Source organism: Nerophis lumbriciformis, linkage group LG35 (genome assembly GCF_033978685.3).
Source record: "Nerophis lumbriciformis linkage group LG35, RoL_Nlum_v2.1, whole genome shotgun sequence".
NCBI lineage: Eukaryota > Metazoa > Chordata > Actinopteri > Syngnathiformes > Syngnathidae > Nerophis > Nerophis lumbriciformis.
In genome coordinates this window covers 20,995,889-21,013,291 of record NC_084582.2, presented here as the reverse complement: position 1 = coordinate 21,013,291, position 17,403 = coordinate 20,995,889, and the positions used below count along the sequence as shown (strand labels likewise).

Here is a 17,403-nt window from a genome sequence, read left to right as displayed (position 1 = left end):
CAAAGGCTCCTAATTTGTCTGCGGCGTATGCAGTAACATATTATGTCATTTTCCATTCTATTATTTTGTCAAAATTATGAGGTGGTAGAAAATGAATTATTAATCTACTTGTTCATTTACTGTTAATATCTACTTACTTTCTCTTTTAACATGTTCTATCTACACTTCTGTTAAAAAGTAATAATCATTTATTGTTCTGTTTGATACTTTACATTAGTTTTGGATGAGACCACAAATTTGGGTGTCGGTCCAATACCAACTTGCCAACCTTGAGACCTCCGATTTCGGGAGGTGGGGGGCGGGAGGGGGCAGGGGCGGGGGGCGTGGTTAAGAGGGGAGGAGTATATTTACAGCTCGAATTCACCAAGTCAAGTATTTCATATATATATATATATATATATATATATATATATATATATATATATATATATATAAGAAATACTTGACGAAATACTAAGTCAAGTATTTCATATATATATATATATATATATATATATATAAATATATACATACATATATATATATATATATATAAGAAATACTTGATGAAATACTAAGTCAAGTATTTCATATATATATATATATATATATATATATATATATATATATATATATAAATATATACATACATATATATATATATAAGAAATACTTGATGAAATACTAAGTCAAGTATTTCATATATATATATATATATATATATATTATATATATAAGAAATACTTGACTTTCAGTGAATTCTAGCTATAAATATATATTTCTTTTATTATATATATATATATATAAGAAATACTTGATGAAATACTAAGTCAAGTATTTCATATATATATATATATACATAAGAAAAACTTGACTTTCAGTGAATTCTAGCTATATATATATATATATATATATATATATATATATATATATATATATATATATATATATATATAAATAAAATAAATACTTGAATTTCAGTGTTCATTTATTTACACATATACACACACATAACACTCATCTACTCATTGTTGAGTTAAGGGTTGAATTGACCATCCTTGTTCTATTCTCTGTCACTATTTTTCGAACCATGCTGAACACCCTCTCTGATGATGCATTGCTATGTGGCACGCACAAAAGTGCTTTCATCAAATGCACTAGATGGCAGTATTGTCCTGTTTAAGAGTGTCACAACATTGCTGTTTACGGCAGACGAACTGCTTTACGGTAGACAAAAACGTGACTGCTGTTGTTGTGTGTTGTTGCCGCGCTGGGAGGACGTTAATGAAACTGCCCAACAATAAACCCACATAAGAAACCAAGAACTCGCCATCCATACAGTTATAACGTGATTGGGCAGGTACGCTGTTTATATTGTGGGTTAGCGGACTCAGGTCCGCATGGACCTGAGTCCGCCTGAATTTCGGGAGATTTTCGGGAGAAATTTGTCCCGGGAGGTTTTCGGGAGAGGCGCTGAATTTCGGGAGTCTCCCGGAAAATCCGGGAGGATTGGCAAGTATGGTTACAGGATCATACAATGGTCATAATTTAAGTCCTCATGTGTCCAGGGACATATTTCCTGAGTTTATAAACATAATATACATTTTTAAAAAAGGAAAAAAAATATTGTGATGCTAAAAAAAATATTGATGTAATCATAGCAGTATCGACTAGATACGTGCCAGGACTTGGTATCATTACAGTGGATGTAAGGTGTAGATCCACCAATGGCGTTTGTTTACATTGTGACGCCGGTGAGCTACGGTGTGCAGTGAAGCATGTTTAGCTATTCCTCGTCCTGCAGGGATGATACTTGTAAGAAACTTAGTTTATTTGTCGCCATGGAGGCGAGGATTAGTGATTTAGAAGTAGCTAAAACACTGCGGCTGGACGTTAGCCGCTAGCTAGCTAGTCATGTCTTAAAGCACCTCTTCCTGAGTGCGTTTCAGTGTTATAGCTTTACCTTTATCGTTAGTTTTTAAGCTAAAATGCGTCCGTTCTCCCTTTTCTGTCTACACACCTTGTCTGCTTGTAAGTACTCAGTGATTGTGCGCTGCCAAACATGCTCCTCTGCTCGTAAACCAACAATGTCACAACATTTTTCAAGCCTATTTCCATTGTGCCAAGGTGATATAGAGAACTGTAAAATCCTGTCAATGTTTTTTCATTTAAAAACAATAATTTCTACATCAAATTAATCACTGTAGGTTTCAACAGTAATAGATGTGGAAAAGGAAGGACTAAATAAGCTCTGCTTTCCCCTTTCCTTTTCAAACATGTTGAATTGTGTAAATGTAAAAGCAATGTTACTTTAAAGCAGGGGTCGGGAACCTTTTTGGCTGAGAGAGCCATGAAAGACAAATATTTTAAAATGTATTTCCATGAGAGCCATATAATATTTTTTTAACACGAAAACAACTAAATGTGTGCATTTTTAAGTAAGACCAACATTTTTAAAGTACAATAAGTCTCTTATTGTTTTAATAACATTGTTATTCTGAAGCTAACCAATAATAAATAAAATACTTCTTACCATTAACTTCTTGAACAGGTGCGGTAGAAAACAGATGGATGGATTAAAATGCATGAGAATGTTTTATATTTTGAACGTTATTTTTAACACTGAGATTACCAGTGGAATTATTCATTACTTATGTTAAGCAATGTCAGCTAAGATTCATCTGAGAGCCAGATGCAGTCATCAAAAGAGTCACATCTGGCTCAAGAGCCATAGGTTCTCTAACCCTGCTTTAAAGTAACTTGTCCAGAACAGATAAAGCATGACCAAACTTACCCGGGAGTATTGCATTTTCTCCACAATGTCGTCGCTGGTGAGAGGGATGAGACCTGAAAAGGCAACAAGAGGTGTAAGTGATTGCGCTGTCAAACACAATACAACCTTTAATAATGAATATACATACCAACTCTGTGAGCGATGAACTCATCATGTAAAACTGATGAGTTGGCATCTATCTGGATCCAGTCCATCGCTGTTTAAAAAGTAACAAACATAACTCCAACACATTATTGCTGGGCACTTTGGTACAGAGGAGTACTGATTTCCCACACATTAAAAGTGAGGGACAGGAAGTGTTTAGGCGATATGAGTCTACTTCAAAGGTGTCCCAAATTTTTGACTCGGGGGCTGCATTGAACTAAAAAATATGGCAGGGGGTTGAAAGCCGACTGCATGTTAAGTAACAATATTGATTAAAAACGCATATACTGTACATATATATGGGTTGTACTTGTACTTGTATAGCGCTTTTCTACCTTCAAGGTACTCAAAGCGCTTTGACACTACTTCCACATTTACCCATTCACACACACATTCACACACTGATGGAGGGAGCTGCCATGCAAGGCGCTAACCAGCACCCATCAGGAGCAAGGGTGAAGTGTCTTGCTCAGGACACAACGGACATGACGAGGTTGGTACTAGGTGGGGATTGAACCAGGGACCCTCGGGTCGCGCACGGCCATTCTTCCACTGCGCCACGCCGTCCCTATATACATACATAAATATGCATGTACTGTAAAGCTGAAACGACGCGTCGACGTAGTCGACGTCATCGATTACGTAAATACGTCGACTCCGTTTTTGTGCGTCGACACGTCGCATACCTTATTTCCTTGAATAGCCTCCGGGGCGCTAATTAATTTAAAACCTCTCTCACTCCTGCGCTGACCAAAAGGCGTGGGGTAAATTTAGGCCTGCGCTTATACATTTGAGAGATGTAAGGATACCATCATGCTAAGCACATTTAATTAAAAAAAACGTTATGGTCTTACCTTTACTTATAAATGAGTATTCTGATCAAAAGCATCGATAACTTGTTTATAGAAGTCTTCCTTATCTTTCTTCAGTTTTAAGTTCTCTCTGTCTCGGTGGAGATATTCCTTTAAGTATTACCTCCTGCTTCGATTGAAAGTCCAGTTTAGAAAACTGTTTTATTTTAGATATGTAATCCTCCATGTTAAAAGTGCAAGCAAACGATCGCTGCTCACTCTTGTTGCTTGTTGTCTTCTTCTGCAGCACCGGTCTTCTGCAGTACCGGTAGTCGCAAGAAGGATCACTAGCGCCCTCTACCAGCAGGAGGCGGGAGTCATTTAATGACTCATATTTGACACACGCAGCTACGGTATATTAATAAAACATAGCTGCTTACTGTTCTTTTTAGCATATTCAATAGCTTGGACCTTAAATCCTACTGAATAGCTCTTAATCTTCTTCCCTTTATGCGATTTCAAATGATTGAAATTAGGGCTGAAACGACGCGTCAACATAGTCGACGTCATCGGTTACGTAAATACGTCGAGGACGTTTTTGTTCGTCGACGCGTCGCATATTTACGTCACACTACCGTCATGGCGGAGCGCAAAGCAGACGATGCGAGCGGTGCGAGCGAGGGGAAAAAAGCACGCCAAAAGTCGTCAAAAGTGTGGGAGTATTTCAATAAACGGCCTAAGAAGAAACGCAACTTTTACTCCGCTACTTTTATCTACATTCAGCTCGCTACTCGCTACTAATTTTTATCGATCTGTTAATGCACGCTTTGTTTGTTTTGGTCTGTCGGACAGACCTTCAAAGTGCTTGCCTTACTGGTGACGTTTCACTTCGTTCCACCAATCAGATGCAGTCACTGGTGACGTTGGACCAATCAAACAGAGCCAGGGGTCACATGACCTGACTGGCTCCGAGCTAACTTCGGGTGTTACCATTTAGTGGTCAATTGTACGGAATATGCACTGTACTGTGCAATCTACTAATAAAAGTTCCAATCAATCAATCAAAAGTGTGAAGGAAAAAAGACCCTTTTTTATTTCAACCGTAAAGACTGACTGCACAGTTCCTGTCTTCACAATAAAAGTCCCGCTCCATCGCGCCTGCGCTTTCAAAATAAGAGTCTCCGAAAGCCAGCGCAAACAAGCTAGCAAGCTACGGAGTTTGCCGCCAATGTATTTCTTGTAAAGGGTATAAAAACGAATATGGAAGGTGGACAAATAAGATGCCAAATAACAACCACTTTCATGTGGTATTAGACAGAAAGGAGGAACTTTTTTTCTCCTCCATTTGAAAACGTGGACGTTACCAGCACTGCTTCCTGATTACAATCAATGCAAGTCATCAGAATCAGGTAATACACCAACTTATATTCTTGTCTTCATGAAAGAAAGGAATCTATATGTTAAACATGCATGTATAATTATTAAAACACCTTTAACATGTAAACAAAAACGGCAAAATAAATAAATATAAATGATATACTGTATATATCAATGTATGTATATATATATATATATATATATATATATATATATATATATATATATATATATATATATGTGTGTGTGTGTGTGTGTGTGTGTGTGTGTGTGTGTGTATATATATATATATATATATATATATATATATATATATATATATATATATGATATGTGTGTGTATGTTACTCAGTACTTGAGTAGTTTTTTCACAACATACTTTTTACTTTTACTCAAGTAAATATTTGGGTGACTACTCCTTACTTTTACTTGAGTAATAAATCTCTAAAGTAACAGTACTCTTACTTGAGTACAATTTCTGGCTACTCTACCCACCTCTGCTAATAATGTTGTTGTATGCACACTGTGTCGAGCGGAAATGGCCTATCATAGCAGCACAACGGCAGCGTTCTTGCCATCACCATCAACTAGTCAATCGTCCGCGTGAGTATACGTTGTCATCATTACACAAAAACATGAATGTGTCATTTGTATCTGCGTTGTAAATTCATAAACTAAAGCACCGTTTCGCTCTGAGAGGAGCGTTTGGCATGCCTGTTCAGTGTTTACAAAGACGCGCTCCTCTTTAACGCTAACGTTAATTAGTTGTGCAAATACCCTTTACAACATTAACAATTACGTATACTATGTACAAACGAACAATTAACTTTCACTTTAATCATACTATCATTGTTGTGTTATTAAGCAAAATAAGCAAAAGTTTTACTTTTGTTGAAATGTTTACACTGTTGTTACAGAATATTTCGTTTTGCACTTTTTTGTATTGGATATTTATCTTTATTTTTGCACATTTTAGCAAATAAGCAATACTTTTACTTTTGTTGAAATGTTTACACTGTTGTTACAGAATATTTCCGTTTTGCACTTTTTTGAATTGGATGTTTATCTTTATTTTTGCACATTTTAAAGCAAAATAAGCAATACTTTTACTTTTGAAATGCTTATACTATTGCAGAATATTAAGATTTGCACTGGATGTTTACTTTTATATTTGCACATTAAAAGCAAATAAGCTACTTTTAATTTTGTTAAATGTTTACATTGTTACAGAATATTTTGTCATGTTGTTGTCAATGTTGACTGAGTGGCCATACTTTTTTTTTTGTAAATAAAAGCCATGCCTTTTGAAAAAACTGGCCTACATTTATTTTTTCATCTTCATTTTAAATAAAAAAAAAAATCGGTAAAAGGAAAAATAATCTATAGATTAATCGAAAAAAATAATCTATAGATTAACCGATTAATCGAAAAAAATAATCTATAGATTAATCGATAGAAAAATAATCGTTAGCTGCAGCCTTAATTGAAATCAGCCTCCTCCATTTTGAAAATGATGACCCGTGACGTGACGAGTTTGACACGGCGGAAGTTCTAGGCATATGCTAATTATTTTGCAAAACAAGTTTGACCCGGCGGAAATTCTAGACATGCGCTAATAAAAATAATATTTTGCGAAACGAATTTGACCCGGCGTTAATCCTGAGCCGGCGGTAATGCTAAGCATGTGCTAATTAGTTTGTGAAACGAGTTTGACCCGGCAGTAATTCGAGGCAATTCAAGGAAATACGCACTTTTTTGTATTGGATGTTTATCTTTATTTTTGCACATTTTAAAGCAAAATAAGCAATACTTTTACTTTTGAAATGCTTATACTATTGCATAATATTAAGATTTGCACTGGATGTTTACTTTTATATTTGCACATTAAAAAGCAAATAAGCTACTTTTAATTTTGTTAAATGTTAAAAGTTTTAAATGTTTACATTGTTACAGAATATTTTGTCATGTTGTTGTCAATGTTGACTGAGTGGCCATACTTTTTTTTTTGTAAAAAAAAGCCATGCCTTTTGAAAAAACTGGCCTACATTTATTTTTTCATCTTCATTTTAAATAAAAAAAATAATCGGTAAAAGGAAACATAATCTATAGATTAATCGAAAAAATAATCTATAGATTAACCGATTAATCGAAAAAAATAATCTATAGATAAATCGATAGAAAAATAATCATTAGCTGCAGCCTTAATGTACTGTACATACATAATTACACATATACATACATATACACACACACACGTATATACAGTACATATACACAAAGGTATATACATATACACACACATGTACCTGTACATGTATATGTATCTATCTAAACATGCATGTACAGTATACACACACACACACACACACACACACACACACACACACACACACACACACACACACACACACACACACACACACACACACACACAGTATATACGTATATACACATGTACATACACACATACAGTATATACATATATACACAGTACACACACACACACAGTATATACATATATACACAGTACACACACACACACACACACACACACACACACACATGTATACACATTATATATATATACACACACAGTCGTGGTCAAAAGTTTACATACACTTGTAAAGAACATAATGTCATGGCTGTCTTGAGTTTCCAATAATTTCTACAACTCTTATTTTTTTTGAGACAGAGTGATTGGAGCACATACTTGTTGGTCACAAAAAATATTCATGAAGTTTGGTTCTTTTATGAATTTATTATGGGTCTACTGAAAATGTGACCAAATCTGCTGGGTCAAAAGTATACATACAGCAATGTTAATATTTGGTTACATGTCCCTTTGCAAGTATCACTGCAATAAGGCGATTTTGGTAGCCATCCACAAGCTTCTGGTTGAATTTTTGACCACTCCTCTTGCCAAAAATTGGTGCAGTTCAGCTAAATGTGTTGGTTTTCTGACATGGACTTGTTTCTTCAGCAATGTCCACACGTTTAAGTCAGGACTTTGGGAAGACCATTCTAAAACCTTAATTCTAGCCTGATTTAGCCATTCCATTACCACTTTTGACGTGTGTTTGGGGTCATTGTCCTGTTGGAACACCCAACTGTTCCCAAGACCCAACCTTCAGGCTGATGATTTTAGGTTGTCCTGAAGAATTTGGAGGTAATCCTTCTTTTTCATTGTCCCATTTAAAGCACCAGTTCCATTGGCAGCAAAACAGGCCCATAGCATAATACTACCACCACCATGCTTGACGGTAGGAATGGTGTTTTTTTGGGATTAAAGGCCTCACCTCTTCTCCTCCAAACATATTGCTGGGTATTGTGGCCAAACAGTTAAATTTTGCTCCAAAACCTGTATGTATCTTTCAGCATTAATGGTTCCTTCACAGATGTGTAAGTTACCCATATCTTGGGCACTAATACACCCCCATACCATCACAGATGTTCGTTTTTTAACTTTGTGCCTATAACAATCCGGATAGTTCTTTTCCTCTTTGTTCCAGAGGACACGACGTACACAGTTTCCAAAAACAATTTGAAATGTGGACTCGTCAGACCACAGAACACTTTTCCACCTTGCATCAGTCCATCTTAGATGAGCTCGAGCCCAGGAAAGATGACGGCGTTTCTGGGTGTTGTTGATAAATGGCGTTCGCTTTGCATAGTAGAGTTTTAACTTGCACTTACAGATGTAGCGACAAACTGTAGTTACTGACTGTGGTATTCTGAAGTGTTCCTGAGCCCATGTGGTGATATCCTTTACACACTGATGTCGATTTTTGATGCAGTACCGCCTGAGGGATCGAAGGACGGTAATATCATCGCTTACGTGCAGTGATTTCTCCATATTCTCTGAACCTTTGGATGATATTACGGACCGTATGTGGTGAAATCCCTAAATTCCTTCAATAGATCGTTGAGAAATGTTGTTCTTTAAATGTTCAACAATTTGCTCACGCATTTGTTCACAAAGTGGTGACCCTCGCCCCATTCTTGTTTGTGAATGACTGAGCATTTCATTGGAAGCTGCTTTTATACCCAATCATGGCACCCACCTGTTCCCAATTAGCCTGTTCACCTGTGGGATGTTCCACATAAGTGTTTGATGAGCATTCCTCAACTTTCTCAGTCTTTTTTGCCTCTTGTGCCAGCTTTTTTTAAACATGTTGCAGGTATCAAATTCCAAATGAGCTAATATTTGCAGAAAATAAAGTTTTCCAGTTCCAACGTTAAGTATCTTGTCTTTGCAGATTATTCAATTGAATATAGGTTGAAAAGGATTTGTAAATGATTGTATTCTGTTTTTATTTACCATTTACACAACGTGCCAACTTCACTGGTATTGGGTTTTGTATATCCTTAGAATATTATCGATACCAAACTATATCCCTTATCGATACCGGTATTCATCGATAAGTTTATTGGTACTATTTACTATATGTAGAGCAGAGGACTCAAACTCCATTTCCCTGGGGGCCACTGGAGGCAGAGTCTGGGTGAGACTCGTATTCCACACGAAAAGCTTTGTTTAAAAAAGTTAAAATTTTCTAAAATGTCTTTATTTTTTAACACTAAATAAGATGAAAATATAAATATATATTATTATTATTATTATTATAAGAATTATCCATCCATCCATCCATTTTCTACCGCTTATTCCCTTTTGGGGTCGCGGGGGGCGCTGGAGCCTATCTCAGCTACAATCGGGCGGAAGGCGGGGACACTCTGGACAAGTCGCCACCTTATCGCAGGGCCAACACAGATAGACAGACAACATTCACACTCACATTCACACACTAGGGCCAATTTAGTGTTGCCAATCAACTTATCCCCAGGTGCATGTCTTTGGAGGTGGGAGGAAGCCGGAGTACCCAGAGGGAACCCACGCAGTCACGGGGAGAACATACAAACTCCACACAGAAAGATCCCGAGCCCGGGATTGAACCTAAGACTACTCAGGACCTTCGTATTGTGAGGCAGATGCACTAACCCCTCTTCCACCGTGCTGCCCTATAAGAATTATTATAATTGTTATTATCAATAAAATATTACGATATAATGTATGTTGCTGATGGACAGGTGTCGCGGTCATGATCTGTTCACCCAAGATAATGCCTTATTTGGAGTTTGTTAGTGTTTTGCCATGTTCACTGTTGAGTTCCTATCCAGTGCACTTATTTTGTAGTTCCACTTCTAATTTGAGTGTCTTGCAGCAGCATTACTTTGTCTCCCAGCTCACCTGTTTTGAGTTTAGTCTTCTCTATTTAAGTCCGGTTGGTGCTGCTGCCTTGGTCGGGATATTGTCAAGGTGTTGTACGAATGTTTGCCGTTGAACGCTGTTTGCTGGTTTCAGGCTTTCAAGTACCGTATTTTCCGGACCATAGGGCGCACCGGATTAAAAGGTGCACTGCCGATGAATGGTCTATTTTCTATCTTTTTTCATATATAAAGGCGCACCGGATTATAGGGCGCATTAAAAGAGTCATATTATTTATTTATTTTTTCTAAATGGAAAACACTCCCTTGTGGTCAACATAACATATAATGGTGGTTCTATGGTCAAAATGTTGCATAGATTATGTTTTACAGATCATCTTCAAGCCACTTTCTGACAGTCACTTCCGGATGCGCCGTTTTGTGGGTGGTCTTATTTACGTGGCTCACCTTCGGCAGCGTCTTCTCCCCGTCATCTTTGTTGTAGTGAAGTGAATTATATTTATATAGCGCTTTTCTCTAGTGACTCAAAGTGCTTTGCATAGTGAAACCCAATATCTAAGTTACATTTAAACCAGTGTGGGTGGCGTGCAAGGACGGTTGTGGAAGAAGTGTCAAAAGATGGAGCTAACCGTTTTAATGACATTCAGACTTTACTTAAATCAATAAGAGAGTAGCATCTTTTCATCTGTGGCTCACTAGTGCAATAACAACGCCAGAAATGTGTCCCGTGAAAAACCGTCCGACCGGAAATCTCTAATAACTAAAGTTCCTTGGGTGAATAATGTAAACTCACTACACCGGTATGTTTTAGCGCTTTCATGGTGAGTTTACTGACAGATATAAGTAAGAACTTGGAAATGGCAACAGCGGAGGATGAATGTCACATAACAAGAAGATAGAGAAACAGAAGAAGCTTATCGACTATGGCGTCGTCACGGACTACAAAGGCAATTTTTCAGGACTTATGCAGATCCCAAATACAGATCAGCAGGAACCAAAAGGTAAGAAAAGTTGCTTTTGCATAATATTGGGAAACAAAACGCCAGATAATATGTCTTACCTTACCACCATAATAATACTCGTATGTTGAAGGACAGTACAATTCAGCAAGCGGTGCGGCTTCATAGCTTACCAAAGTCGTACCAAAACATTTTGATAGATTTTTGCGCGCCGTGTGTAATGTTCTATATTTTCAATGGAACATATAAAATGTTGGTGTTGTTTACTTGAGTCATATTGCAGTCTACACGTATCTCTTATGTTTGACTGCCATCTACTGGTCACACTTATCATTTCACCATGTACCAAACAAAATAGCTTCGAGGTCAGTAATCAAAACCAGAACTATTCTATACATTAGGCGCACCGGGTTATAAGGCACACGGTCTAGTTTTGACAAAAAGGATTTTAAGTGCGCCTTACAGTCCAGAAAATACGGTAAGTTAGTTCCCACGTAGTCCTAGGTTTATTTGTGTGCATTCCCAAATGCACTAGTGTTTGTTTGGCAAGCACCTCGCTGCACAATTGCTTTTGTATTTTTTGTCTTTCTTGTCTTGTCTACCTTGTACCCTCACGCTGTCTCTGGCTACCTTCTGCATCTGGGTTCACAATAATCGTTATCATGCAACCCAAGCGTGACAGTCGCTACGTGACTGGAGACTACATTAAACTACAAACCCCGTTTCCTTATGACTTGGGAAATTGTGTTAGATGTAAATATAAACGGAATACAATGATTTGCAAATCATTTTCAACCCATATTCAATTGAATATGCTGCAAAGACAACATATTTGATGTTCAAACTGATAAACATTTTTTTGTGTGCAAATAATCATTAACTTTAGAATTTGATGCCAGCAACATGTGACAAAGAAGTTGGGAAAGGTGGCAATAAATACTGATAAAGTTGAGGAATGCTCATCAAACACTTATTTGGAACATCCAGGCTAATTGGGAACAGGTGGGTGCCATGATTGAATATAAAAGTAGATTCCATGAAATGCTCAGTCATTCACAAACAAGGATGGGGCGAGGGTCACCACTTTGTCAACAAATGCGTGAGCAAATTGTTGAACAGTTTAAGAAAAACCTTTCTCAACCAGCTATTGCAAGGAATTTAGGGATTTCACCATCTATGGTCCGTAATATCATCAAAGGGTTCAGAGAATCTGGAGAAATCATTGCACGTAAGCAGCTAAGCCCGTGACCTTCGATCCCTCAGGCTGTACTGCATCAACAAGCGACATCATTGTGTAAAGGATATCACCACATGGGCTCAGGAACACTTCAGAAACCCACTGTCAGTAACTACAGTTGGTCGCTACATCTGTAAGCGCAAGTTAAAACTTTCCTATGCAAGGCGAAAACCGTTTATCAACAACACCCAGAAACGCCGTCGGCTACGCTGGGCCTGAGCTCATCTAAGATGGACTGATACAAAGTGGAAAAGTGTTCTGTGGTCTGACGAGTCTACATTTCAAATTGTTTTTGGAAACTGTGGACGTCGTGTCCTCCGAACCAAAGAGGAAAAGAACCATCCGGATTGTTATAGGCGCAAAGTTGAAAAGCCAGCATCTGTGATGGTATGGGGGTGTATTAGTGCCCAAGACATGGGTAACTTACACATCTGTGAAGGCGCCATTAATGCTGAAAGGTACATACAGCTTTTGGAGCAACATATGTTGCCATCCAAGCAACATTACTATGGGCGCCCCTGCTTATTTCAGCAAGACAATGCCAAGCCATGTGTTACCTCAACGTGGCTTCATAGTAAAAGAGTGCGGGTACTAGACTGGCCTGCCTGTAGTCCAAACCTGTCTCCCATTGAAAATGTGTGGCGCATTATGAAGCTTAAAATACCACATCGGTGACCCCCGAACTGTTGAACAACTTAAGCTGTACATCAAGCAAGAATGGGAAAGAATTCCACCTGAGAAGCTTAAAAAATAGGGAACGTTTACTGAGTGTTGTTAAAAGGAAAGGTCATGTAACACAGTGGTGAACATGCCCTTTCCCAACTACTTTGGCACATGTTGCAGCAATGAAATTCTAAGTGAATTATTATTTGCAAAAAAAAAAAAATGAAGTTTATGAGTTTGAACATCAAATATCTTGTCTTTGTAGTGCATTCAATTGAATATGGGTTGAAAAGGATTTGCAAATCATTGTATTCCATTCATATTTACATCTAACACAATTTCCCAACTCATATGGAAACGGGGTTTGTACATCGAGTTACGTACTTTACTTTTATCCCGCCGGATACGCATCACTTTAATTTATTGTGTCGGAGATATAACGATTAAAAATTGTATTTTGGAAAGTGATGTGAACACAGCGCGCTGTAACGAATGATCAAATGTGCCCAATAGAAACGAGCCACTGGCAGCCAGCCAGGCACGGAAGAAAACTGCTGTAACTTTCACTCATTGAGAAAAGTTTCTCTGCTTGCATCAAGCCCTGTCAATGTCCCATCCCTGGGAGCCATATATTCCACTGTGTAGGGCTAGGTGATATATCAATATACTCGATATATCGCAGGTTTGTCTCTGTGCGATGTAGAAAATGACTATATCGTGATATTCGAGTATACATTCTCACGCAGTTGCTTTCAGCTGCGGGCATTACACTGCATGCGTTTCCCACTCTTTCTTGTCTCTCCTTCTTACAGAGAGATAAAACAAGTGCACCTTCTTACATACGTCACGTGTGCAACGTCACACGCTCGCGCGGAGCAGACAGGTAGAGGAATGGCTAACGTTAGCTGTGTTGCTAGCAGTGCGGGTGGTAATACGAGAGAAAGAAGGTGCGAATCTGGTAACAAATGAAGGAATAATTAATTCCCAAGAAAAACAGCAGGGAGTCCATCGTCTGGCGGTGGTTTGGCTTCAAGCGGGAAGATGTTTAACAATTATGCGGCAAAAGCGTTGCTACAAAAAGTAGCACCACTGCTAATGCAGCATCATTTGAAAAGTAATTTGCTAGAGAATAAGGAGTGCTTGAAACTCTGCATGTCAACATCTCTGTTCGGTGCCACACCAACAAAATGCTGAAGCAACTATTTCCAGATCAACACCGTATGAAAAAAATAGTCAACAACAGAAGGAGATAATGTCCGCAGGAACCTACCACATAGCGAAGGACATACACTATTTGATTTCCTATTATGCTGCTCATTTTTATTTGACACTTATTGAAATATCTTGTGTGACATCATGCACAAAAGTGCACTTTATTTGTTTTAAACTATTGTAGTGGCATTCTGTACAAAAAGTGCACTTTAATTTAGTGTTGTTTTGATATGTCATCTTGCACAAAGGTGCACTCATAGCTTGTTTTGAAATGTCTCTGACAATCTTGCACTTTCTGTTTTGGAAATGACATGAATGTTTGTGCCACTGCTTAATAACTGTTTAATAAATACAGTTTTGGTAAATTGACTTAGTTGTGATTTCCCTCTCTGCATGAAAGTTTAAAATGAGCATATATTAATGCAGTATGAACAAGAATGTTTTAATATAGACACATAGAATCATCATACTGCTGTGATTATATGCATCAAGTGTTCATTCAAGGCTAAGGCAAAATATAGAGATATATATCGTGTATCGTGACATGGCCTAAAAATATTGAGATATTAATAAAAGGCCATATCGCCCAGCCCTACAACTGTGATTGGTTCTTTCAGCTCTGCACACAACATTGTAAGTGCAATTTATATATTAAACTTGCTGGCCGCACTAACATATCAACCCTTGTGTAATGTTCATTATGTTGTTACTCAGCCAGTGTTTGTGGGTCTGATGGACCCGTTGCATTTTGTGGCTTTTATTGCCTCACAATCAAACACTTTTATGTTAAAATACTGAACAGATGTTTACCTTATTCGAATAAACATCTGTTCAGTATTTTAACATAAAAGTGTTTGATTGTGAGGCATTAAAAGCCACAAAATGAAACGGGTCCATCAGACCCACAAACACTGGCTGAGTAACAACAATATGAATGTTGCATGGAAATTTCTCTGCCAGTTTCTGCATCCCACAGGGATTCTTCTTTTGTATTTCTGCACCTGCGGTTCCCACACAGGGTTCCAACATTGTTTGTCAACACGGTCTGCTCTCATTTTCTCGCACATTTGACCCTCTGATGTTCCGTGTACCTACACTCTGTCCTCCTCCTGTCTAGGCCTGCTGTGTGTGTGTGTGTGTGTGTGTGTGTGTGTGTGTGTGTGTGTGTGTGTGTGTGTGTGTGTGTGTGTGTGTGTGTGTGTGTGTGTGTGTGTGTGTGTTACACAGAACATCAATTTCCACACTCCAGTGGACCCGGACATCTTATATGTAATAGAAATGTGTAGGGGGGGGTGTATGGCGTGTGTTCATTAAATATGTATTCTGATATATGTTCTTCAGAGAAAATGAGCCAAAGCCAGTGAGTCTCAGTTTGAAAAATTAATTGTACAATTTTTCTTTTAATAAAAATCGAAAACGGGTCCCACAGACCCGAACACCACACATGGGTTAATGTAATTGGCCTGCAGGCCGCGAGTTTAAGACCTATGATGTAGAGAATGTCTACAGGTTTCTGCACATCTAATTTAATGCCCACGTGTATATATGTATGTATGTACAGTACAGATATGCAGTGCCATATGTAGAGGGAAAGAGAGACCGTACCTATCGTGGGTACTTCTGACATGAAGACACGTCTAATAGAGTTTGCAACCCTAAAAAGACACGAAAATAACATTTAAGAAATGGTTACGGTGTACGATTATGGACAAGAAGCAATCATCTAATTATCTAAAAAGTTACAAATGTTTATACACAATACATTCATTGATTCATTCATTCTTTTTCTGGGATGTTAACCAACTTCAAGTACTTTTAAGGTTTTACATTTTAAAAGTTCATATGCAAGCAAGGTACGAATTCTAGATATATTTCTAAGGTTATGCATTATTTTCGAGTAGTGTCTTTTGTATCGTCCAGCTCCAGCATTGTTTGGTCAATACAAGCGCTAGTACTACTAGTCGTGAACAAAGAAGAGCAAACACTTACGCCAAGTCCGTGTTCTCGATGACAAACTTAACGTTTTCATCAGAAAGTTCGGTGATTTTCACGGTGGGCTGGTTAGCATACGGCATGTTAGCAGAGAAATAGCTAGCAGGAATATAAACTGAGCAACAGGCTCGCTCAAGCGTCTTCTTCTTCTTCTTCTTGTGTGGAAGCCGACAATGCAACAATGTCGTGTTTGTCGCCCTCTTAGGCCATTGTTGTTATTGCACCTCTGACTAAACCGACACAGCCTCCTCACAAACAAATATTCAGTAATTAAAACCGATGTGTTTAATGTACTTTGTTCCTGTGTAAGTATATAATCACCTGTTTCATGCAAAAAGCCAGGGCTATTGAGGCTTTCAGTAAAACACAATTAACGGATGTGTGTTACATTTGGTACATTGTTCTTAGTCAATGTCTTCTTTATTAAGACTTTTAATGACGTACAAATATACTTTATAATGTAGGAAGAACATACACTATATTGCCAAAAGTATTTGGCCACCCATCCAAATGATCAGAATCAGCTGTCGGTTGTTGCGCAATATTAGGCAAAAGCAACTTTTCTTACCTTGTGGTACCTGCTGATCTGTATTTGGGATCTGCATGAATCCTGAAAATTTGCGCGCGCCCGTCTTTACAGTCCGTGACGACCCCGTAGTCGATAAGCTTCTTCTTTTCATCCTCCGCTCTCTAATATAAAGTAGTGTAAAGTTCTTAATTATATCTGCCAGTAAACTCGCCATGAAAGCACTAAAACATACCGGTATAGTGAGTTTACATTATTCACTCAAGGAACTTTAGTTATTAGAGAGTTCCGGTCGGATGGTTTTTTACGAGACACATTTCCGGCCTTGTTGTTGCACTAGTGAGCCACGGATGAAGAGATGCTGCTCCGTTATTGATTTAAGTAAAGTCTGAATGTCATTGAAACAGTTAACTCCATCTTTTGACACTTCTTCCACGCCCGTCCTTGCACGCTACACCGCTACAACAAAGATGACGGGGAGAAGATGCTGCCGAAGGTGAGCCACG

At 38.0% G+C, this 17,403-nt stretch overlaps 1 protein-coding gene across 2 annotated transcripts in view; it reads right to left on the bottom strand.

The window, feature by feature from the left end:
• polr2c (RNA polymerase II subunit C) overlaps positions 1 to 16,544 on the bottom strand; it is a 35,721-nt gene extending 19,177 nt beyond the window's left edge. Inside the window, exons 1-4 of one of the 2 annotated variants that reach the window (XM_061927677.2) lie at positions 16,369 to 16,544; positions 15,985 to 16,034; positions 2,901 to 2,969; positions 2,774 to 2,826 (exon numbers count right to left, since the gene is read on the bottom strand). In XM_061927677.2, coding sequence (XP_061783661.1) covers positions 2,774 to 2,826; positions 2,901 to 2,969; positions 15,985 to 16,034; positions 16,369 to 16,454 — 258 coding nt within the window. In that variant the 5' untranslated portion in view covers positions 16,455 to 16,544. The remainder of the gene's footprint in view (positions 1 to 2,773; positions 2,827 to 2,900; positions 2,970 to 15,984; positions 16,035 to 16,368) is intronic. The other variant, XM_061927678.2, reaches the window with a different exon arrangement.
• Positions 16,545 to 17,403: the final 859 nt, after the last annotated feature.